Source organism: Lissotriton helveticus, chromosome 2_1, assembly GCF_964261635.1.
Source record: "Lissotriton helveticus chromosome 2_1, aLisHel1.1, whole genome shotgun sequence".
NCBI lineage: Eukaryota > Metazoa > Chordata > Amphibia > Caudata > Salamandridae > Lissotriton > Lissotriton helveticus.
Window position 1 is genome coordinate 1,164,945,103 of NC_136059.1, and position 23,634 is coordinate 1,164,968,736.

At 43.7% G+C, this 23,634-nt stretch overlaps 1 protein-coding gene across 1 annotated transcript in view; it reads right to left on the bottom strand.

The window, feature by feature from the left end:
• The window catches only part of NPFFR2 (neuropeptide FF receptor 2), a 181,635-nt gene extending 158,332 nt beyond the window's left edge, over nucleotides 1-23,303 (bottom strand). Inside the window, exons 1-3 of the mRNA XM_078677821.1 lie at nucleotides 23,202-23,303; nucleotides 21,289-21,529; nucleotides 17,721-18,053 (exon numbers count right to left, since the gene is read on the bottom strand). Coding sequence (XP_078533947.1) covers nucleotides 17,721-18,053; nucleotides 21,289-21,529; nucleotides 23,202-23,303 — 676 coding nt within the window. The remainder of the gene's footprint in view (nucleotides 1-17,720; nucleotides 18,054-21,288; nucleotides 21,530-23,201) is intronic.
• Between the last annotated feature and the right edge of the window lie 331 nt (nucleotides 23,304-23,634).

The window sequence follows — 23,634 nt, forward strand, 5'->3', positions numbered from 1 at the left end:
GAGCTCGGAGAGTTGGGCAGTGATGGGGTCTGCTGGGGTGTGGAGCCATTGGGTGCAATGGTTGTGGGTGGAGTGGGAGGGTCTTGGGATGAGAAGCGGTTTTAGATCTCCTTGATCTTGCAGTGGAAGAATGTGCTCTTCATTAACCTGAGGTGAGGGTTGGGTAAAGTAGAAGTGGATGCAGTGGTGGTCGGTCCAGTGTAGCTTGGAGGTGTGGCTAACAAAGAGGTTGTTGCTAGTGGAGAAAACAGGGTCAAGCGTGTGCCCTGCTGAGTGGGTTGGAGAGGTAACCGTTTGTTTGAGTCTCATGGTGGTGAGGTTCTCCAGTAGAGATGAGGTGTTCTGGTCGTCAGGATTGTCCCAGTGGAAATTGAGGTCCCCGAGGAGGATGTATTCCATTGAGGCGAGAGCGTGGTGAGCGATGAAGTCAGCTATGGCTTTGCCGAAGTGGTGGCGGGGTCTGGGAGGTCTGTAGACGAGGGTGCCATGGAGGGTGGTGGTAGGGTTGTTATGGATCTGGAAGTGGAGGTTTTCCATGTTGGATGAGTGGACTTGCTCCTGTGATTCACCTAGATGGCCTAGTTGACTGTCGTTAGTGTGTGAATATCCATCTTTGGCAATGTCTCTAGTTTGATTTGTTGTGTGCTCATTCTGGTCTCCCCTATTCCTCTTCTTTGCTAGCAATGCCGCTGGGGACAGAAATATTGGGCTAGTTGCTAATGCAAGGACCTTGTACTTTCCTTCCTGTGAGATGGTAGCCCAGGAGCTTTTTGCCTGTCCCTCTGGCAGGTAAATCAAGGGAAAGGCCATTCATGCACACATATGCAGATATTGCACAAGTCTGTCACTCTCCTCTCATTTATGGTCTCTTTTTGTTTGTGTGGCGAGTTGGGTCCTGTAATGCTGTGGCTGATCTATCTCAAGCTGTACTAGCGATGGAGGGTGGGTGCATGATTTGGTGCGCAGCATGCACATCCACTCTTCTTTCTACTGCTGCATGTGACACATGGGTGCAGTACCACCGCTCACATGTGGGGCAGGAGACATTTTGAGGCCACAATAGAGTCACTGTAGCTGATGAAACTGCTGTGATGCATACTCTGGCAGGTTCTGAGGAGGAATTGGGCTTCAAGTGCTGGTTCCTCTTCTGAAGCCGGAGGAATTTGCATGTGACCTGATGCAGACCTGTGAGTATCAGCTTGTAGAGTGCATTCTTGCCCAGTGCTGGGAGTGGTGAAGAGGGACCATCATGGCTGACTGTATCATGTGTAACTTCTGTCCCTCTTTCTCTTGTGCTGAGTCTGAGAGGGCCCTTTGTGAGTGGGCAAATATTCCTGTGCTGGTGGGCTGTAGCGCCAAGGTGCAGGTAAAAGATATGACTAGAAGGAGGTCCTCAGCCACATCAAAGAAGTATTGGGGTTCCCGGTTCCTTCTGCCCAGTCACTAGCCATTTTGGGCATTAAACTTGACACACTGAGGGCTATGACCTCCGCAGAATAGCATCTGATCCTTCCCTTACTGGGGGCGGCGAGACAGTCCGTTGCGGCCTACGGTAAGCGGTCCCACTCCCCCCATTGCTGCTTGGTTCCTGCGGTTGTGGCACATCTTGGCCTTAGAATTATTCGCTGCGTGCCTTAATCACACAGACACCCGATTTGAGCATTTCTGGCAGCCCCTTATACAACACTTTACTAAAACTGAGCACTCTCACCTGATGCCCCCCAGGCTACGAGACCTGCAACTGTGTGAGGACTCCCTGGAGCCCTTTTACCAGGACCGGAGGGCGGGGTCCCCGGGTTGAAATACTTGAACTAGCGGTAGGGTTCCCCTGCCTCTGGGTCCACTGGCCCCACTGTAAACACTGGCTCCCATGGCTCATCTGGCTTCGATCCCCCTCCCCCCTCCCCCTGAAATGGGCCCCTTTTTTGCTGACTTACTCTCCTTCTTTCTGTACTTTTCCCATTTCTGACTTCTGTCTCTCTTTCTCTTTTGCTGTACGTTCTGTTTTTTTTTACATAAGGCAAAGACCACTCAATAATGTCATGATGTGAGGTAGTTAACCTCTGAGTGGTGAGGGCTTCATTGATATGGGAGTTACGTCAACTTAGACTCTGTTGCATTCTCGGCTACTTTGCTATGTCAGCTTTCTAATGGAAGTTAAGACTCTGGACTGGCAGCTATCCCCTGGTTCCCCACATATGCTCCTTTTGGACTTGGGCCCTTCAGCTTTGCTTTTTTGAGAATTGGGAGGGCTCCGCGTCATGCCTTATACTTACTTACCATGTTATGTGGGGAGGGGGCTGCCCGGATGGGTTGAATTATGCTCTCCTAACTCATTGTCCAGCTTAGCCAGTGATGCCACCTCACCGTTATCTCTAAAGCGACATGTATGTTTTATTTGCCTAATCTCAGTAAACAGACTTAAAACAAAAGAAAATAATAGCAGTGTCTTCTCAGTTTTCTGGGTTTGACTTGCTGAGGCTACAGTTTATTATATGCACCGGGAAGGTGATGTTGCGTTCTTCTCCTTCCAAAGACGGCGTAGGCAGTCGGACGACAGGCCACTGATGTGGGCATTGGTCAATGGTGCAGGGAGGTGTCCCAGGCTTCACTGAGCGCTGCAGGTGAGCTAACGGTCACTACTTCCACCCAGCACCTCACTCTCCCAATTTCACAGCAGAATGCAAGGCAGGCAAACAGTACCAGGTGTTTTCTTCCCCTCTGTGGACCAGAACAGCGATGTGGCCAAGCCAGGTATAAGCCTTCGTCAGGGCCAGGATAGGCCACATGTCAGTATGTTATCTCCTCCTTTATCACAAGGGAGACAGCCACAGTCTCTCCCATCGATGGGAATATCATTATCATGATGGCCGGTGCTGAGGTAACTTGTGCAGTCTGGTTCATCTCGTCACCAATATAAAGTCGTTGGCCCCAGGTCCACATGCTAAATAAAAAGATGACGCAAAGACGCATGGTTCTGGAGGGTGTAAGTGGCCATGAGCCCCTGCACTGGTACCTTTTATTGGCAGTGTCATCTGACTGGTAAAACAAGTGATGGATCAGTGTTGGGTGGATGTTAGTGCAGCTTCAAGAGAGGGGCTGCTTCATTATGAGTCCGCAGGGCACTACAAGGCAGACGGAAGGTGCAGTGGCAGCACAACAGACCACAGAAAGCAAGAGAGAGGGGCAGCAGCATGAGCAAAGACAGGGGAACTGGGCAGGGGAAGCAAGTTGACCATATACCCTGGTGGCAGGCACAGGAGCAGAACAATGGACCACAGAGGGCAGGAGGGAGGAGGAAGGTGCATGCACACGGACAACAGGTGGCAGCGCTGGGGTGAGATAGGCAGCAAGTTGTCTATGCAAGGCAGGCAGTTGGGGCAGTAGCAGCACAATGGAGGAAAGCAGGGAGAAGGCAGGAGAAAACACTTGGGCAACAGAAGATGGGGTGAAAGGCACTGGGGCAGCAAGCAGAAAAGAAGGGGCAGGAGCAGTGGCAGTGGCAGTACAATGGACCACAGAGTGCAGGAATGATTGGGTAGGGACATGCACATGAACAATGAAGGACAGGGGAAGGGGGCATGGGCAGAAAGATGAACAGGAAAGGCAACTGGCAGGGGCAGAGGCTCTACAGTGGACCAAGGAGTATAGGAGGGCAAGGGCAGGGCATGCATACAGACAATGAGGGGCAGGTGGAGGGTGCCGGAGCAGTAGTCTGACCAGGCATGCAAGGCATCAAAGGAAGTGATAGTACTACAGACCACACAGGCAGAAGGGAGGGTACAGGGGCAAACACACAGCACATAGACAAGACGAAAGGGAGTAGGGGCTGCAAGCTGGGAAGCAAACGAACCACACAGACAATGAACGAAGAGCAGATGAGAGGGATTCAGGGGCAGCAAACATAACACGGAGTGCAGGAGGGAGGCAGCAGGTGCATGCAGATTGTGACAGTGTGCAGGCAGGAAGAGGGCAGAGGAAGTGGAAGCACACTGACCAGGGAGGGTAGGCTGCTGTGGGTTGGTTATCCATGGGGCACGGGTCTGAGCCAACCCCATTGATGTGCATGGCTGAATGTCATGCACAGTTGGAGTGTTGCCTGAAAATGTTTTTTATTTTAACTGAAATTCACTGAAAAAAAGAAAATTAAAATGACGTGTATAATTATGTATGGTAATCGATTTTCCCTTTCATTAAAAACACCCCAGAAATTCATTGGAAAAAACAAAGGTTCAAATAACGTTACAGTGAAGTGTTGAAATAGATTATTGCTAACATTTATAAATCCCAAAAAATGACTGAATTCACCAGCTATAGATCAGTGAACTAACTGTAACTTCCGCCCAACCACACACTGCTTATGATCTCAGATATTACATCACTCATCACTCAAGAAATGTAAAATGACATCATTGATGACATAATTTATGAAATCCCCAATGCTGTCATTGATTACATCACTATGGCATTACTTATGTCATCATTCTTTGAATGTGACAGTTTCCTATACACTTTTCATATTGAAAGGTATTCAGAGAGGTACATCTAGAGCCAATTTTCTGTAAACCCTGTTGTGCTAATCGGTATAATCTTTTGCAACATGCAGAACATGAAGCATATCTGTGAAATCACCAACAGTTAGGAGATATTATGTTTTTTACTGGTAATCAGGTGAATAAGAAACATTATAAATCTGTAGACATTAATGTGACCAGAAATGATTGTAAGAGTAAACTTACATGTGTAAATTACTCACAAGTGTAATTTACCTTTGTGAATTGCCCTGGTGATGTCTCATTAAAAATTAATGCAATCTGTAGTTTATTAAACCTTGAATACCGTTCAAACGAGTGTTTGCTTATCCTTTACCTTATCAAATTGTACTAGCTAAATACCTAATTTGACACAGAATTTTAAGTCAACTGCCTCACATTAGCCAGTGATAAGGCAAACCCAATCAGGACTTCTGCTCAAACTTCTGTACTTTGGCAAAATCTTCACACATATTCCTGAAGTGAGCAGAATGGCATATACCATTAGGAAAATGCTTACAATCATACTGTAAATTGAACTGTTTGTGAATCACCATATATTATTATACATTCTTCAGCTATGTATAATGTCTCAGAATTTTTTCCCAAACATCTGGAAATAAATATCTGCCCTTATACATCTCTAGATTATATATATAGGGCCAGATGTAGGTCGCCCAATACCGGTCGGTAACGGCCGAAATTACCGAATTTCGGCCGTTACCGACCGGTATTAGGGCTTTTTAGATATAGGTGGCATTTTTTTAGGATTCGGTATTTTACCCAATTGGTAATTTAAGGATTCGGTAAAATACCGAATTCTTAACATACCGATTCGGTGAATCACCGAATCCAGGATGTAGGGAGCACTCACGTTGGTGCATTCCTCAGTTAAGGATTCGTTATTTACCACCAACTACAAGTTGGTGGTAAATAATGAAAACCTTTGGAAAAGCATTTTTTTTGCTTTTCCAACAGTGCGATGTGGCAGACATATATGCCCTTAGGGCATGTATGTGTGCCACATGTGCACCATACACAATTGAGGGGTGCAACAGGGTGTCAAAGTGACACCCTGCCACCCTTCAATATTTTCCCCCTTTTATCGAATTGGTATTTACAGATTCGGTAATTGCCATTCATTCCTATGGGCCTCCAGGCCCATAGGAATGAATGGCAATTACCGAATCGGTAAATACCGATCCGGTAATTACCGAAACTTACCGATTCGGTAATTTTTAACAAAAAATTACCTACATCTCATTTACCTATTCTTTAAATACCGAACCGGTATGATTCGGTATTTAAGAATAGGTAAATTGAGATTACTTACATCTGGCCCATAGTGTTTGTAGCATTAAATGCCAACCCTCTCACGTCTGCATGGGCAAAAAACACAACAGGTGAATAATGGATTGTACTGATAAGCTTTCGTTTTTCTCACATATTTTGGCCACATGATTTGATTTAAGCTACAACTTATTTCTTAAATCACACTAATTCGACTCCATCTCTACCATCTATCCATCAGCACGTGGTTTTAGTTGCTGGTCTACTCCTATATAAAATATGGTTAATAATTTGAAATCAGGTACCATAAAAGAGATTCCAAATAATCTAAATCAGTACAAATACAGACCAGTCTCAACAACCAAATTAAAAAATGGGAACGCTGTGTAAACTTGATTAGTCTGTTTCTGCTAACCAATTTTTCCACTTGTGAGTGCAGATTCCCATTTTTTCATGATCTCATACCAGGGGCAGTCTTTGTATATTGGGAAGATGTCTGCGCTTGCTTATTAAACACAGGGGCAGATTTACAAGCCCCATGCACCGCTGGTGCATCAAGTTGCGTGAAGCACCAGTGGCGCAGCCTGCTAAGGGATATTTACATGCACAGGTAATGTCACCCTGCTTGACTTAACCCGTGCTTGTAAATATCGCCCCTGTTCACGCAACAATTTGCATGTTAAGAGCGGGAAATGGGTGTTGCTGTGGGTGATCCCACGCAACACCCATGTCCACTGATGCATTTCCAAATTTACGAGAAATCGTAAACCTGGAAATGTGTCAGCCCTAGGGTGGCGTAGCCAAACGAAACGAGGAGAAATGTTTTCATTTCTCCTCGTTTTTTCCTCTTTCAATGCGTGCATTGAAAGAGGAAAATGCCTGTAGTGATTGTTTTTGTGCTCGAAGGTGCCCGTTCCTGCACCAAAACAATCTCCCCATGGCGCAGACATCCTTGCACCATGGTGCATTACTGGAGTTGTGTCGTGCTTGAGACACAACTCCAGCAATGCATGACCTTTGCCCCAACAGATGCGTCAGAATTTCTGACGCATCTGTCAATCCTTCCTCCATGGTGCGCCGTATTGTAAATATGGTGCATCCATGGTGGCGCAAACATTTTTTAGGGTGGCGCAAGGAAAGTGACTTCTTCTCTATAGTTGCATCTCTTTCTTGTAAATCTGCCCCCTGGTGCCTTAGTTGGATTACAAAACTAGGGTGTTACAATTGCAAAATCCTGTGACGAATCAACAACACAAGTCTCCCTAAATATACTTTTACGAGGTGATTTTTCATAAATACATCTTATTTCTGAATAATGATTCATAATGGTAATATTTTTTTTTTTTTTTTTTAAGTTCAGAAAATTTTTATTGAAAGAATATGACATGTGCTTACAAAGTAAGACAAAGAAAATAACAAGCAAAAGTATACATCAAGATAATTAAAGGTATTAATATAAGCTACAAAAAGAAACATCAAAAATTAAGAATAAATATAAGCAAAATTGGCAACTGGTATGATATAAGGTAATAAAAGATATACTAAATATACATTGTAATTACAAGAAAAGCGAAAATAATATTAATATGTTTAACAAAATACAGGAATTTATGGAGGTTTAGGAACTTCTTGTTGTAACGGGGACAAAGGCAGAGAACTCTGAGCACTTAAATCAAAAAATAGTGTAACTGGACTCCACAATTCTTTTCGCTTGGCAGCTAAAGCCAAGGGGTAGACAAAAGTCGTATCTAACCTGTGATTATAGCAAACAGCATACCACCAAGCCTGATAACATATTTTGGTAAAATCCTTCCAATTTTTAGTTATTTGCTGGAAAGCTACTGCCAACAATAAGTCAATTATTCTAACCCTGAAAGTGCAATGATCCCAGATGGGGGAAACACTCCCTAAGAAAATGTGAGATAAAGAGAAGGAGTGATTAGAGGAAAAAATCTTGTTAATTTGAGACCAAACTTGCTGCCAAAAATTATGAACCAGGGGACAACTGAAAAGCATGTGGAAAAGATCTGCAGATGGTAAGGAGCAGGACCAACACTTATCAGAAGAATCTGGGTATTGTTTACTAAGAACTAGTGGTGAAAATAATAAACGATTATAAATAAAAAATAGTGTTTGAGTAGTATTAGCAGCTCTGGAAGATCTACGAATCTTAAGCCATAATTTGTCCCATAGCTCAATTGGCCAAGAGACTTCTAGGTCTTTTTCCCAGGTTTCTTCAGTTGTGGTTTTCGTGCGAGATGAAGACTGAGTTTGAAGAAAAGCGTAGATTTTTGAAGCTTTAGGTTGTTTAAGAAGTAAAGAACTCAGTGAAGACATATCGGAGGATACGTGGTTTGATGGAGGAGGTGCAGCAAGGGAAGCATCGTAGGCAAGTTGTAATGCGTGTGACAGTAATGAATATCTAACTCGAAAAGCGGGAGGTAGATTGAAAGAAGTAGCAGCTAATGCAAATGGGATGATCTGATTTTGGTGAAACAATTGATGCACCCAGATAAGGCCACGTGATCTCCAGGATTTCCCAAAAATCGGCTTATTGTTAATTAATATAGATGTATTGTGCCAAATAGGTTGATCAAAAAAGGATGAAACGGGAAAGGAAGGAAGGATTTTGGAGGTATACTTAAGAATAGGAGTAGATAAAGATGGAGGTTTACGAGAAAACATAAGATATTCTTTGAAAGAAAAGGGGGATATAAAAGATTTTTCTAAGGCCAACCAGAGAGGAGAGGATGATGCGGAATCCGTAATCCAGTTCGACACTTGATTCAATAAAAAGGATTTATGATATAAGGCAAAATTCGGAAAGTTTACCCCACCCTCTCTTTTAGAACGCATTAATTTGGACAAAGACATACGACACTTTTTATGTCCCCACAAAAAGGAAGATAAAATAGAGTTAATTTTCTTGAAACATTTCAAAGGGATAGAAAACGGTATGTTAGAGATTGTAAATAGCACAATGGGAGAGAGCATCATCTTGATTGTATCTAATCTCCCCCACCACGATAGATATAGAGGATGCCATTTGCTAGTGAGAGTAGTCAATTTTTGTAAACAGTCATCCATACACTTAGTAACTGTGCCCGAAAGAGAAGAAGTAAAATGGAGACCCAAATATTTAATAGAGTTAGGGCTCCAAGTAAAGCCCGAAGCAGAGAAATCGTCCTTGAGAGTTAGTTTGGTAAGTGGCAAAATTTCACATTTATCCTTATTTAATTTGTAGCCAGATACTTGTGCAAATGAGTTAACTTCATCCAAAAAAGCAGGGAGAGATGCGTCTGGTTGGGAGAGAAATAATAATACATCGTCAGCGTATGCTGCCATCTTAATATCAGAGTCGTGGAAATTAAAACCATGTATATTAGCATTCTGACAAATTCTCAAAAGGAAAGGTTCTAAAGCAAGATTAAATAAAAAAGGTGAAAGTGGGCATCCCTGTCTAACCCCTCTATTAAGAGAAAAGTAAGAAGATAAGGTACCGTTTGCCGAAATTGCTGCTCTAGGGCAGGAATAAAGGAACAAAATCAGGGTGGAGATCTTTGGACCAAAACCAAACCACTTCAGAGTACTAAACAAATATGGCCATTCAACTCGATCAAAAGCTTTCTCTGCATCTAGGGCTATAGCTGCAAGGGGATGAGAGCTATGCGAGGTCTTAGAGAGAATGTCAAAAAACAATCTATTATTATCCGTCAGCAGTCTACCTTTAACGAAACCGGATTGCTCTTTCCCTAAAAGCTCGGGTAAAAAATATTCTAAACGCAATGCTAAAGCCTTTGAAAAAATCTTATAGTCGATATTTACTAAAGAAATAGGGCGATAGTTTTTACAATGTTGTGGATCTTTACCTGGTTTCGGGATAATGCAAATAAGGGCATCAGAGAAAGAGACAGAAGCGGAACCAGTTTGAAGGAAAGTGGAAAGAAGAGTATGTAATTTGGGAATAAGTAGTTTTGAGAAACAGGAAAAGAATTCAACAGTGAAACCGTCGGGACCTGGAGCTTTACCATGTTTGAGAGAGTTAAGAGCTTGAAGGAGATCTTTCTGCGTAAGGTCTGATTCTAAAGAGGAAAGGTCCGGAAGAGTGTCGAAAGGAGAGGAAATCTTGGACAAAAATTGGGAAATGTCTTGTTCAGAAGAAGATGATTCAGACGAATACAATGTTTCATAAAAATGCAAAAACTCCTGTAGGATATCTTCACTTTTGTGTTTTAGTGACCCATCACAGCTATAGATAGATTCAATATTGACCTTGTTCTGCTTTACCTTTAGATAGTTGGCCAGCAATTTCCCAGCCTTGTTCTGTCCACCATAAAACTTGGCGCTAGATTTTAAGAGGAAATTGGAGGCATTGTACGTGGAATCTTTATTAAATTGAATTTTGGTGGCGATAAGATCATTTAAACAATCCTTGGATTTGGAAGTGTAATATAAGTGCTCTAATTTTTTAATTTTAGAAAGGAGGTCATTGGTGGCTTGTTGGGCTTTCTTCCGTTTGCGAGAAACATAGTGAATGATGAAATCTCTAGCTGATGCTTTGAAAGCATCCCAAACTACAGGGAATGGAACTTCATCCATGTGATTGAACAAAAAATATTCATGAAAAAAGGATGTGAAAGAAGAAACAAACTGTGCATCGAGAAGGAGAGCATTATTGAAACGCCATTTTTTAATAGAAGTAGGTTTTTGTAATACATCTAAAACAATGGAGACTGGGGCATGATCAGAAATTAAGATGGAGCCAATGTCAGAAGAAATAAGGGATTGGGTAAGTTGATGAGAGATAAAAAAATAATCCAAGCGTGATTGAGTTTGATGAGGGGGTGAAAAGAAGGTGTATTCTCGCAAAGTGGGATTGCAGAGTCTCCATGCGTCAGTAAGTTTGTATTGTGTAATGAGTTGTGTAAAAGATTTTTGTGACTTATGAGGAATGTATGCACTAACTGAATGTCTATCCAAAAATGGGTCAAAAACTTCATTGCAGTCACCCACAAGGATGAAATTATCAACGTAGTATTGAGTGATAAGCGGTGCAAGGGAGGTCCAAAAAGTGGCGTCGCCACTCGTAGGAGCATAAACATTCAAAATAGAAATAGGGACGTTATCTAGAGTGAGATTCACTAGCACCCATCTACCTGAAGTGTCTGCAGAATGTGTTACTACTTTAATTGGAAGAGATTTTCGAAACAAAATCAAGACTCCATTACACTTACCATCACCTGGCGAAAAATAAACTTCGCCTACCCAACCCCTCTTCAATTTAGCAGATTCATCAGCCGACAAATGTGATTCCTGTATACAAGCTATATCTGTGTTGAGCTTGGCCAGGTGGGATAATACTCTCTGTCTTTTGATTGGTGAATGTAAACCTCTAACATTCCAAGATAATATTTTCAAAGGCATAACATAATTTTAGAAAAGCATATCAAAAAACCAGTTGAGGGACAATTCTAATAAGAATGACATGTGAAATCAATAAGAATACAAGCAATATCAAACCATTTGCACAAAAAGTAAGAGATCTGAACTAGATATGAGAAACAAGAAAGAAAGGAAGCAAAGCGAAAATGCAACCTCTGTAAGAGAAAGGAAGATTGCAGGGTATAAAAAGGAAATGTGGAAGACCAATGAGAGAAGAGAATATGCAAAAGGAATAATGGTAATATTTTTATCTCACACATTTCTGCTTTTTTCAGCATTAAAAGTAGAAACAACTGGTGCGGCTGCTGGGGCAGTTTTTGACTTAAGAGACAGTAACTAAAACTCCCTGTGACAGGCACAGAGCCACTGAATGATTCTGTTGGGATGCATTACTTAATGTACAGATCAAATAGTTTGATATTATTCTACAATTATTTGAATTATTTTTGTTAATTATGTCTACCCAGCTCAGGTGGACCTTTACTCGCATTTCAGAGGGAGGGTAACTAGTTTTTTTCCTGAACAAAAATGTATTACTGCTTTCTTGGAGCAATTGACACTGCAAGAGCTGATAGCATTCCTCCAAGTATGTGCAGTAATCGTGCATTTAAGAATTGAAGTGATATTTGCAAGCAAACAAATGCCTCTAACACAGCAGTAAGAAATACAGATACAGGCCCATTTACAGGTTTCTCTATTAGTTTATGTATTTTATAAAGAGCTTTATGTACAGCTACCAACGTTTATAAAGCTTGAACATAATCTCCTGCTAAATATATGGATCACACCAGGAGGCAGAAATGGTACTTGATGGAGAGAATCTTGGAAAGTATTTGCAGCATCAATACTAACTAGAGTGCTAATCCCTTCTTGAACACTCCCGAAGATCTGATTCTGAGGACCTGATTTAACACCTTGGCTGTGGCCGGAATTCCACGCCTGTGCTGGACATTACGATTGCGGGCGTGGTCATGACGGCTCCCGGCCGTCATCAGCACACGCCCACCGTGACGCATGATGACCGGGAGCCGTCATCAACACCGAAGGGGTTAAAGTTTGGGGACAGGCACTCCATCAGAAAGTGACTGATATCCTGTCCACCATATTACAACTGCATTCTGATATAATGCACTTATAATAAGGTGGACAGATATCTTTCACATTCATGCTGGAGTACCCATCACTAAACTCTAAATCAGGCCTTAGTCTTACCAAAAGCTTTTTTTTTAAATCTGGGAAAGTACAGTAATTTACACTAGATGAAATGAAGATCACTTCTGCTGCCTGCTTCTGGATAGAGATTGGAATCACAATTTTCCTTGCAAGCTCAAATTCAAATTAAAGATTGATTTCAGAATCTGAAGTAATGAGGTCTGAATCATCTTTTCGGGCCAGATGTACGAAGCTGGCATTTTGCGACTCGCAAATTGCAATGTGCAACAGTGTCAGAGACTCTGTTAGTGATTCCCAATTGGGTAGCAAATTGCATGCCTCATCATGAGGCAAGCGCAACTTCCGACCCCATTTGGAATGGCTAGCACTCCCAGGGATGGTGGCCTGCTGGGGTCAGCAGACCACCATGTCTGGGACTGCTTTTTCAATAAATCAGTTTTTTTTAAATACAGCCCATTTTCCTTAAAGGAAAACGGGATGCATTTAAAAAAGAAAAATGAAATATATCAGTTTCATTTTTTAAGGGCCCTAGCCTGCTCTTAAAAAATATTTTCTCACACCCCTTCCCATTTGCGAGTGGTTTACACCTACTTGAACTGTGTTTTTCAGTCGCAAAAACAAAAGTACATGGCAGTGAGTCTCGCTATTAGGAAGGGACGCGCCTTCCTAATGGCTCGAATCGCAAACGCTATTTTGCGAGTCAGTGACTGGTAAAATAGCGTTTCCACATGCCATTAGCCTTTTTTGCGGTCGCAAACGGGTCAATCTCCCGTTTGCAAGTGCAAAAAAGGTTCGTACATCTGGCCCCTCATTTCTCAAAGATCTTCTACGTGTCTTATGTCATTCATTGACAACCAGTATCCATATTTCCATTTTGCATGATTTATTTTTGGATGCAGTCAGACACCAGCAGCATTAAGGGCCAGATGTAGGTCGCCCAATGCCAGTCGGTAACGGCCAAAATTACTGAATTTCGGCCGTTACAGACCGGTATTGGGCTTTCCAGATGTAGGTGGCATTTTTTGTAGGATTCAGTATTTTACCGAATCAGTAATTTAAGGATTCGGTAAAATATCGAATTCTTAACATACCGATTCGGTAAATTACCGAATCCAGGATGTAGGGAGCACTTAAGTTAGTGCATTCCTCAGTTAAGGATTCGTTATTTACCACCAACTAGAAGTTGGTGGTAAATATTGAAAACCTTTGAAAAAGCATTTTTTTTGCTTTTCCAACAGTGCCATGTTGCAGACATACATGCCTATAGGGCATGTATGTCTGCAACATGTGCACCCATACACAATTGAGGGGTGCAACAGGGTGTCAAAGTGACACCCTGCCACCCTTCAATGTTTCCCCCTTTTACAGAATCAGTATTTACTGATTCGGTAATTGACATTCATTCTTATGGGCCTCTAGGCCCATAGGAATGAATTGCAATTACCGAATCGGGAAATACCGATTTGGTAATCACTGAAACTTACCGATTCCGTAATTTTTACAGAAAAATGACTTACATCCCATTTACCTGTTCTTAAATACCGAATCGGTATGATTCGGTATTTAAGAGTAGGTAAACTGGGATTACCTACATCTGACCCTTAGGGCCAGATGTAGGTCGGTCGTTAACGGCCGAAAATCGGTATTTTCGGCCGTTACCGACCGGTATATGGGTGACAGGTATGTAGGGGGCATTATTTTAACGAATCGGTAAAATGACCGATTCGATAATTTTACCTATTCGGTAAAATAAAAAATCGGTAAATTTACTGATTCTGAGGCACCGAGATGTAGGTGGGACTCTTCAGAGTCCCAGAGGCCTTACAGAATCGGTATTTTACCATCAAATCCAATTTGATGGTAAAATACCGATTCCGGTGTGCATGCACATGTGTGCATGCACACCTATGCCATGTGACAGGCAGACCTGCCCTTAGGGCATGTATGCCTGCCACATGGCACCTGAGCCTGTTTTGGGGGTGCCAGAGGGTGTCAAAGTGACACCCCCTGCACCCTTGTGCAAATCGGTATTTACCGATTCTGTAATTACAGAATCGGTATTGCCCATTGATTCCTATGGGCTTCACAGCCCATAGGAATCAATAGGAAATACCGATTCAGTATTTCCAGATTCGGTAAATACCGAATCTTAAAGATTCGATATTTACACATCTGGAAATACCTACATCTCCCCCCTTCATATTTACCACTTCTTAAATACCGAATCGGTAAAATTCGGTATTTAAGAAGTGCTAAATAAGAATTACCTACATCGGGCCCCTAGGGCCAGATGTAGGTAGCCAAATACCGGTCGGTAACGGCCGAATTCGGCCGTTACCGACCGGTATTTGGCTTTTGAGATGTAGGTGGGTCAGAATTTACAGAATCGGTATATTTACCGATTCGGTAAATTTACCACTTCGGTATTTTACCGAATCGGTAAATATACCGATTCTGTAAATCCATATGTAGGTGGGACTCTTCAGAGTCCCAAAGGCCCTACAAATTCAGTATTTTAACACCCAATCCAATTGGGTGTTAAAATACCGAATTCAGGTGTGCATGCACATGTGTGCATGCACACCTAGCCATGTGACAGACAGACATGCCCTTAGGGCATGTCTGTGTGCCACATGGCGCACATGCCTATTTTTGGGGTGCCAGAGGGTGTCAAAGTGACACCCCCCTGCACCCTTGCTAAAATCGGTATTTAACGATTCTGTAATTACAGAATCGGTATTGCCCATTGATTCCTATGGGCTTCACAGCCCATAGGAATCAATAGGAAATACCGATTCGTATTTCCAGATTCGGTAAATACCGAATCTTAACGATTCGGTATTTCCACATCTGGAAATACCTACATCTCCCCCCTTCATATTTACCACTTCTTAAATACCGAATCGGTAAAATTCGGTATTTAAGAAGTGGTAAATCAATCCTACCTACATCTGGCCCCTAGTCCCTTACCTATGCACTGTTGATTTCTGCCTCTTGTATTCTTAATCAAGGAGCAGGTGCGCATAGTACCTTTTAACAAAGTAGACGTATACTCAAATTGAGAATTTGAAAATAAAAAGTACTGCTGACCTTAAAACTTCAGTTGTCTTTTTTCCGTTTACATTATAAATTTAGAGACCAGGCAAGGTGGACTGTACGTTTTCATTAGTATGTGGTAAGTGGGAGTATCCCTGAATAAGACTACTTGGGGTTAGCCGAACACATTCCAAGTTGTTCCATTAGGAATTCTGTGCCGTTCTTAGTGAGCACAGTTTGCCACGGTCCAGGCCTCCACCGTCTCTATTAATGGAAATTATGCACTGCATCAGTGGTGACCTCGGGACATGGTTAGATTGGCATCACAATTAGACCCAGGCACCTCCGGAAAAAAGTGGCCCACACTTCGAAAAAAGTGGGCCCACATTCCCGGATCATGCAGTTTCATGATGCACCATTTGGATAGGTTACTTTGGACTCATTTTTTGTTTTGTAACTTAAGTATTTCAAAGCCTATAGAACCAGTGGCATTGGTGAAAATCAGAAGCACTGCATTTTGGCCAGGCAGGTGAGGTGAAATAAAATGGTCCAAGAGATACAGCACATGTTCTGGCTAGGTTTGCCGATTGCCCATTTCTCTAAAATCACCCAAAAGCGGTATTTTATCCTCTGATCAGTACACATTTTAAACAGTAAACATAAGGTGAAAGTACTTTAAAATATGTTCTAAAGCCGCCTTATTAATTCATGACTGATAGTTAAAATAAAGAAAGACAGAAAGGCCATGTTAAACAAGAATATGGGTGTTTTTATTTACAAAGGTCTCTTTAATTATCACGTGGGCCTTAGCAGAATCTTAAAACATGAACAAATATCCTTTTTTTACAGTATTATATAGAGTGAACTCGGCCTAAGGGTATTAGAGAGATTTATATGAGCACCAGTTACAATACACAAGATCAAATTATGTTTTACTAGAGGCCTTGGGAAATTAATATTTTGCCCAGAATCACTGGATGTTCAGCTGAGGGCGGGGCCAAACCCAGTACCCCAGTTCCAAAGTCGGCAGCATTGGCCATAAAGCCACATCCTCTCTACTGTTTACTGTGGACAAGGTGGCTTCCAAGCTAGGCCTATGCAAATAAACCCCCTTTCAGCTAGGTCTGAAGATATTGGGGCCAGGGTGGCAACACCTGCTCCCCAGCAAGGTCGAGGCTGCTTCTCTACAGCCTTTCTCCGGTCCTCCAAAACTCAGGGTGCTGGCCTCTCAGGGGAGGTGTCAAGGAAAAGCACCCGGCTGGTGCTGGTCCAGGAAGGGTAGATGTGCAGATGGGCAATGGCGACAAAATCACCTGGCCCTCTAACAAGGCCCAGGCACACTACCGCCCTCCCCACCACTCAACATGGCCTGATTGTGATGGCACAGAGGAGAAGGAGGTGTCAGGGGATAGGCACTGCTTCTGGGTCGGGCCAGTCCCATGGGCAGCCAAGGTGAAAATGGCGCAACGGCCAGAGCAACAATTGGCCCAAGTTAGGCTGATTTTCAGACTCACTTTCTCCCTCGCCCACCATAGGTTGAGTGTGATGGCCTGGTACAGGAGAAATGAAGCAGAGTCCCTAAAAAACTGCCCACATGAAAAAAATCCATATTTGCGCAAACTACTCACCCTTATGGGTCTCAAGTTGCTGGGGGCCATCGTGGAAATTAAGTAAGCTATTGCCCAGAGTCACATGGTACTGAGCTGAACTGCCTCCGGAGCCAGGGATCAACCCGTGAACTGTGTGCTCTGAAGTCAGCTGTCCTGGCCGCTGCACCACACTTTTCCACTTAGGCACCAGCCCATCACCCAATGCCAAACTGCCCACCTTCCCAATCTGACTATGCCTCTGGATGGCATCCACACTCCTATGCAATTCCCTGGCATCCACCCAAAAATATAGTAAAGGTGGGTCATGGTAGCAGAATACCAACCTCACCAGAAGAGACGATGGCATGAATACACAGTGCAGATGACAGGAGGCATCCAAGAATGGTGCCGGAGGGCACTGCACACCTGAATATTGAATGTAATGGCTACACCAATGTGCTTGACCTAAGCTTTGCATTTACATGATCAAAGTTCATTACCCCTCTAGATGTGTTTTTGTTAGCTATTAGCAAACTCGCCATCTAAGTCACAGCAAATAACACCAACTAATTGTAGCATACTTACAAAAATCGCAGTTTTTTAAGTTACACATTTTTCAGTAAGTATTAATCCAATGGAATAACTTGTTTCAACATACCTGCAATTATGTTGTCCAAAAGTGTTGTTGGCACACAAAAAATTCCAACCAGCAAGTCGCTAATTGCAAGGTTCAAGATGAAGAGGTTGGTAACTGTACGCATGTGCTTGCTGGTCAGAACAATGAAGCACACCAATCCATTCCCAAGCATACAGAGCACAAATATGAAGAGGTAGGATATAATGAAGGCAGCCACCACAGAAGGTTGATGCAGGTAGAAATCGATATAGGATATTCCATCCTCATTTTTTGCATTATGACTTCTATTAAACGCTAAACTGGGGGGCCATGGCACTGACGAACTGGAGTTCCAATACGCTTCCATTTCGTCCCCTAAAGATAAAACATAGATAAGAGAAAGCATGTTAGAAAATACCCAAGTGAATAATGCAGAATCAACATTCTATATTACAACTCATTTACTTTTTCTCTTTCTAATGTCTTGTTTTGGGACATCAATATCCAAACGAGCTTCTGCTAGACACAACAATAAAAGGTACACACACATTTTTTCAATTAAGGACCATGTTCGTACTAGTCTGGATATTCCAATAATGGTGGATCAGTGGTCTTCCCCTGCCTGACCAGATATTGGACCAAATTTGAGTCAGTGATGTTTCCTTGTGTAACAACAAAAGGGAACCAAGAAGGACAATGTTTTCAGGGGTCCAGTGTACGTGTCCGATAGATTAGCCACAAAGTAATGTACAAAGTTCCCCAGATCGGGTAGAGAGAGGGTAGAGTATGTCGATATGAAGTGTGTACAGAGAAAGAGAAAGAAAAGCCAAAGAGGGGAATCCCCTAGTTGGGACTAAAACCCTCACACACCTAGCAAGCTAGATGTCGTGCTTCATCATATGGGTTTGCTCCTCGCTGAACTGGCGCTGCAATGTTCAGCGGGCACCCACAAGGGGGCTCTTTAACGGAGATCTTTAATCCCTGCCATATGGTGCATGCGGGTGTGCGGGGAAGAAAGGGGTGTAGTCGTGAGAGATGTGGTGAAACTAAAAAAGGTGGGTCAGTCCACAATGAAATTTATTGGAGTGGCTGGCGCCCTTGGTTAAAATAGTGGGAGGGGAGATAGTTGCTACTGGTAATGTTGGGCAAGATATCTACAACCCCCTGGTGTGGTCAACATGTTTCATGCCTACGCGGCATTTCATCAGGACCTAAGTGGGACGTACTACACAGTGAAAATAGTATAAATGATATAAAGGTTTAAAATTGGTCATACAACCTTATGCCATGAGGTCATAAAGGGGCAGGCAAGAGAATCCTGCTCAGTATGAGTGACCTAGAGAAAAATACATAACAAAACATAGTGAAGGTTTGTCTGTTTGTCAAACTCACAGGCCACACACTGAAAAGACATACTCGTATTTGAAAAACCCAAACCAATAGGTTAGAAAAATTCTTGCATTGACATTAAGCTGTGCCTGCTTAGTAGAGCACACAATCATTTATCATGCACAGATTAGTTTAGTGGTGAGAGGCTAAGGAACACTCAATTCATAGTTGGGGGGCACAATGTAAGTGATCTTACCCTAAGGGAGATCGTGAGATGCCCCGCAGTCTGCTCCAGTGGGACCTGCACGTAAAGGTCAGGAACCTGGGAGGGGAGCAAGACAGCGTTGATGACACACCGTCATCCATATCTTCCCATAATGAAGTTATTTGCATCATGGGTGTAAAGACTCGTAAGGAGGAAAAGACTCATGCGGAGGAAATCCAACCGACCGGCCATTGGTTTGCCTTCTGGAGCCTGAACCGATCAGAGGAGCTGGTGAGACAACCCCGCGGTCAAGACTGGCGAGCGGACCATGAAACAGCGAAAAGCGACCCCGCAAGCCCAACGGGCGTAAAGGTCAGAAATCACTGAGACGATGTGCCACACCACCATCGAGGCCACCGGGGACCAAGCCATGCTCGTGTTTAGTAGGAGGCATAAGGTAAACATGGGCGTGTAGGTAGCACTCCCAAAGAATGCGCAAAACCAACTACGGCCAAAGAGAGCGGAACGCACTGATTCAAAAAGTCGAGCCACTTACCCGGATAGCGTGCGGTCAGAGCCGCTAACACCTACCCCCACCGTCTGGTCAGGACAGAGCAGCTGGTCATCTGCCTGGTATCCGTGAGCGGTATTAGTAGCCCAAGTCTCGCCGAGTCCGCGTGGGGGCGGGGCCTCAGCAGGTATTCGCGCATGCGTCGCAGTGTGGAGCTTTTCAACCACTGAAGCAGTGCGGTCGGGATGATGACGGTACTGGTTAGCGGCCATATTGGAGGTAAAGAGTGCGTGAAGGGTCCGCTATATCAGGTTGGAAATAGTTTAGACAGAGTTCAGTCATATTTGGCTTGGTAATAGCGATGAATACGGAAAAGGAATTGCCGTATTTTGGATTTTATATAACACCGTGTGTGGACTGAACAAAGTGTCAAGGGAGGTATACATGCACAAAAAGGGTATCATCAGTAAGGCGGAGCCTCATCAGATATTCGCGCATATCTCACAATGTGAACCTATTCAACCACTAAAAAGGGCAGTCAGATGATGACGGTGCTACGTGGCGGCCATATTGGGGGTCAGAAGTGAATGAAAGGTCCGCTAAGTCAGGGTGGTGATTGATGGTCAACTTGTACATTCAGAATACAATCATATATGGTAATAGAGGTGGATACGGATGAGTAATTTCCGTATTAAGAGTTATGTATGACATCGTGTGTTGTTATTTGCTAATCAGGATGTCAAAGGAGGTATAATTGGCACAAAAGGAGTATCTTAAGCAGGGCCAAGATTAAAGATGTTAACGTGACAATACCGACCATGGCACACAATCATTCAACCCAACAATATCAAGGCGAAGACGATGTACCCATCTTTGTTCAATTCTGAACAGGGCTTGTTGTGAAATGTGGGGATGGGACTCCAAGACTACCCATCTTATGTTGTCTGCCTGATGACCATGCTGGGTGTAGTGCTCATAGAGCCTGGTGTGGGTTTTCAGACATCTGATGTTACTCTTGTGTTCCATGATACGGAGTTTGACCGGTCTCATGGTCATCCCCAAGTAATGTTTGCTGCAGGGGCAAGTGATGAGATAAATGCACTTGGTGCTGTTACAATTCGTGTGTTTACGTAATTGCCACTTGAAAGTCTCTGTGAGCGTGATCTCCTTGATGGTGCGTGTTTGAGAACAAACCACGCAACCACCACACGGGAAGTGCCCTGTCACTGGGGGTTGGCCCCATAGTGTGGTTTGACTTGTACTGTTCTGTTTTTTTGGGCGTGTGTGTATGAGAGAGTCTTTTAGATTAGCCGTACGTTTAAAGGCAAAACGAGGTGGTGGAATATCAAGATCACTTGAGTTCAAGATGTGCCAATTACTATTGATAATTTTCTTAATATGGCTGGAATGTTTAGTGAAACAGGTCACACAAGTGATCGCATTGTCAGCTTCTCTAGGAATAGACTCCAACAGTGCCTCTCTGTGGTTGTTACCAGCTCGTTTGCGAGAGTCGCGTAACAGTCGTGTAGGATACCCCCTATCCTGTAATTTGTGTTGTAGGATACTTGCTTCATGGTTGAAGTCAGTCTTCTCAGTGCAATTCCTGCGGACTCGCAGGAACTGCCCGAAAGGCAAATTGTCCCTTAAGGCTCTTGGGTGATGACTCCCATAGAGAAGGAGGCTGTTTCTATCCGTCTCTTTGCGGTACAAAGTAGTCTTCAACCCATCCGGTCCAAGACTAATGTGCAGGTCTAGGAAGGGAATGGCCGTGTCTGAAATGGTACTGGTGAACTTGAGAAAGGGATTCTGTAGATTAATCCAAGTACAGAAAGCTTCACATTGCATGCGGGTACCTCTCCATAGTACGAAGATATCGTCTATATATCTTCGCCACATAGTCAGATTGTCACTGAAGGGGTTATTAGGAGAGTTGATGACATCCTCTTCAAAGGTAGCCATATAAATACATGCTAGGCTAGGAGCAAATGTCGAACCCATCGAGGTCCCGCTGACTTGGTGGTAAAGCTGGGTACCGTACTGGAAGAAATTCTAGGTTAATGCTATGGTAGCACATGCCAGTATAAAATGAACAGGCGTAGGCGAGTGCCACTCTTCCTTTAGTAAAGTAGACTCGACTGCGTCTAGCGTAGCCTGTTGTGGGATGCTGGTATACAGCGCTTCTACGTCTAATGTCAGGAGGAGGTCAACTCCCTCCCTCCCATTGATGTTGTCTATCAGACGGAGCACATCCCTAGTGTCCTGGAGAAACGAGGGTATCTTTCTCACCACTACACCCAGCATGGTCATCAGGCAGACAACATAAGATGGGTAGTCTTGGAGTCCCATCCCCACATTTCACAACAAGCCCTGTTCAGAATTGAACAAAGATGGGTACATCGTCTTCGCCTTGATATTGTTGGGTTGAATGATTGTGTGCCATGGTCGGTATTGTCACGTTAACATCTTTAATCTTGGCCCTGCTTAAGATACTCCTTTTGTGCCAATTATACCTCCTTTGACATCCTGATTAGCAAATAACAACACACGATGTCATACATAACTCTTAATACGGAAATTACTCATCCGTATCCACCTCTATTACCATATATGATTGTATTCTGAATGTACAAGTTGACCATCAATCACCACCCTGACTTAGCGGACCTTTCATTCACTTCTGACCCCCAATATGGCCGCCACGTAGCACCGTCATCATCTGACTGCCCTTTTTAGTGGTTGAATAGGTTCACATTGTGAGATATGCGCGAATATCTGATGAGGCTCCGCCTTACTGATGATACCCTTTTTGTGCATGTATACCTCCCTTGACACTTTGTTCAGTCCACACACGGTGTTATATAAAATCCAAAATACGGCAATTCCTTTTCCGTATTCATCGCTATTACCAAGCCAAATATGACTGAACTCTGTCTAAACTATTTCCAACCTGATATAGCGGACCCTTCACGCACTCTTTACCTCCAATATGGCCGCTAACCAGTACCGTCATCATCCCGACCGCACTGCTTCAGTGGTTGAAAAGCTCCACACTGCGACGCATGCGCGAATACCTGCTGAGGCCCCGCCCCCACGCGGACTCGGCGAGACTTGGGCTACTAATACCGCTCACGGATACCAGGCAGATGACCAGCTGCTCTGTCCTGACCAGACGGTGGGGGTAGGTGTTAGCGGCTCTGACCGCACGCTATCCGGGTAAGTGGCTCGACTTTTTGAATCAGTGCGTTCCGCTCTCTTTGGCCGTAGTTGGTTTTGCGCATGCTTTGGGAGTGCTACCTACACGCCCATGTTTACCTTATGCCTCCTACTAAACACGAGCATGGCTTGGTCCCCGGTGGCCTCGATGGTGGTGTGGCACATCGTCTCAGTGATTTCTGACCTTTACGCCCGTTGGGCTTGCGGGGTCGCTTTTCGCTGTTTCATGGTCCGCTCGCCAGTCTTGACCGCGGGGTTGTCTCACCAGCTCCTCTGATCGGTTCAGGCTCCAGAAGGCAAACCAATGGCCGGTCGGTTGGATTTCCTCCGCATGAGTCTTTTCCTCCTTACGAGTCTTTACACCCATGATGCAAATAACTTCATTATGGGAAGATATGGATGACGGTGTGTCATCAACACTGTCTTGCTCCCCTCCCAGGTTCCTGACCTTTACGTGCAGGTCCCACTGGAGCAGACTGCGGGGCATCTCACGATCTCCCTTAGGGTAAGATCACTTACATTGTGCCCCCCAACTATGAATTGAGTGTTCCTTAGCCTCTCACCACTAAACTAATCTGTGCATGATAAATGATTGTGTGCTCTACTAAGCAGGCACAGCTTAATGTCAATGCAAGAATTTTTCTAACCTATTGGTTTGGGTTTTTCAAATACGAGTATGTCTTTTCAGTGTGTGGCCT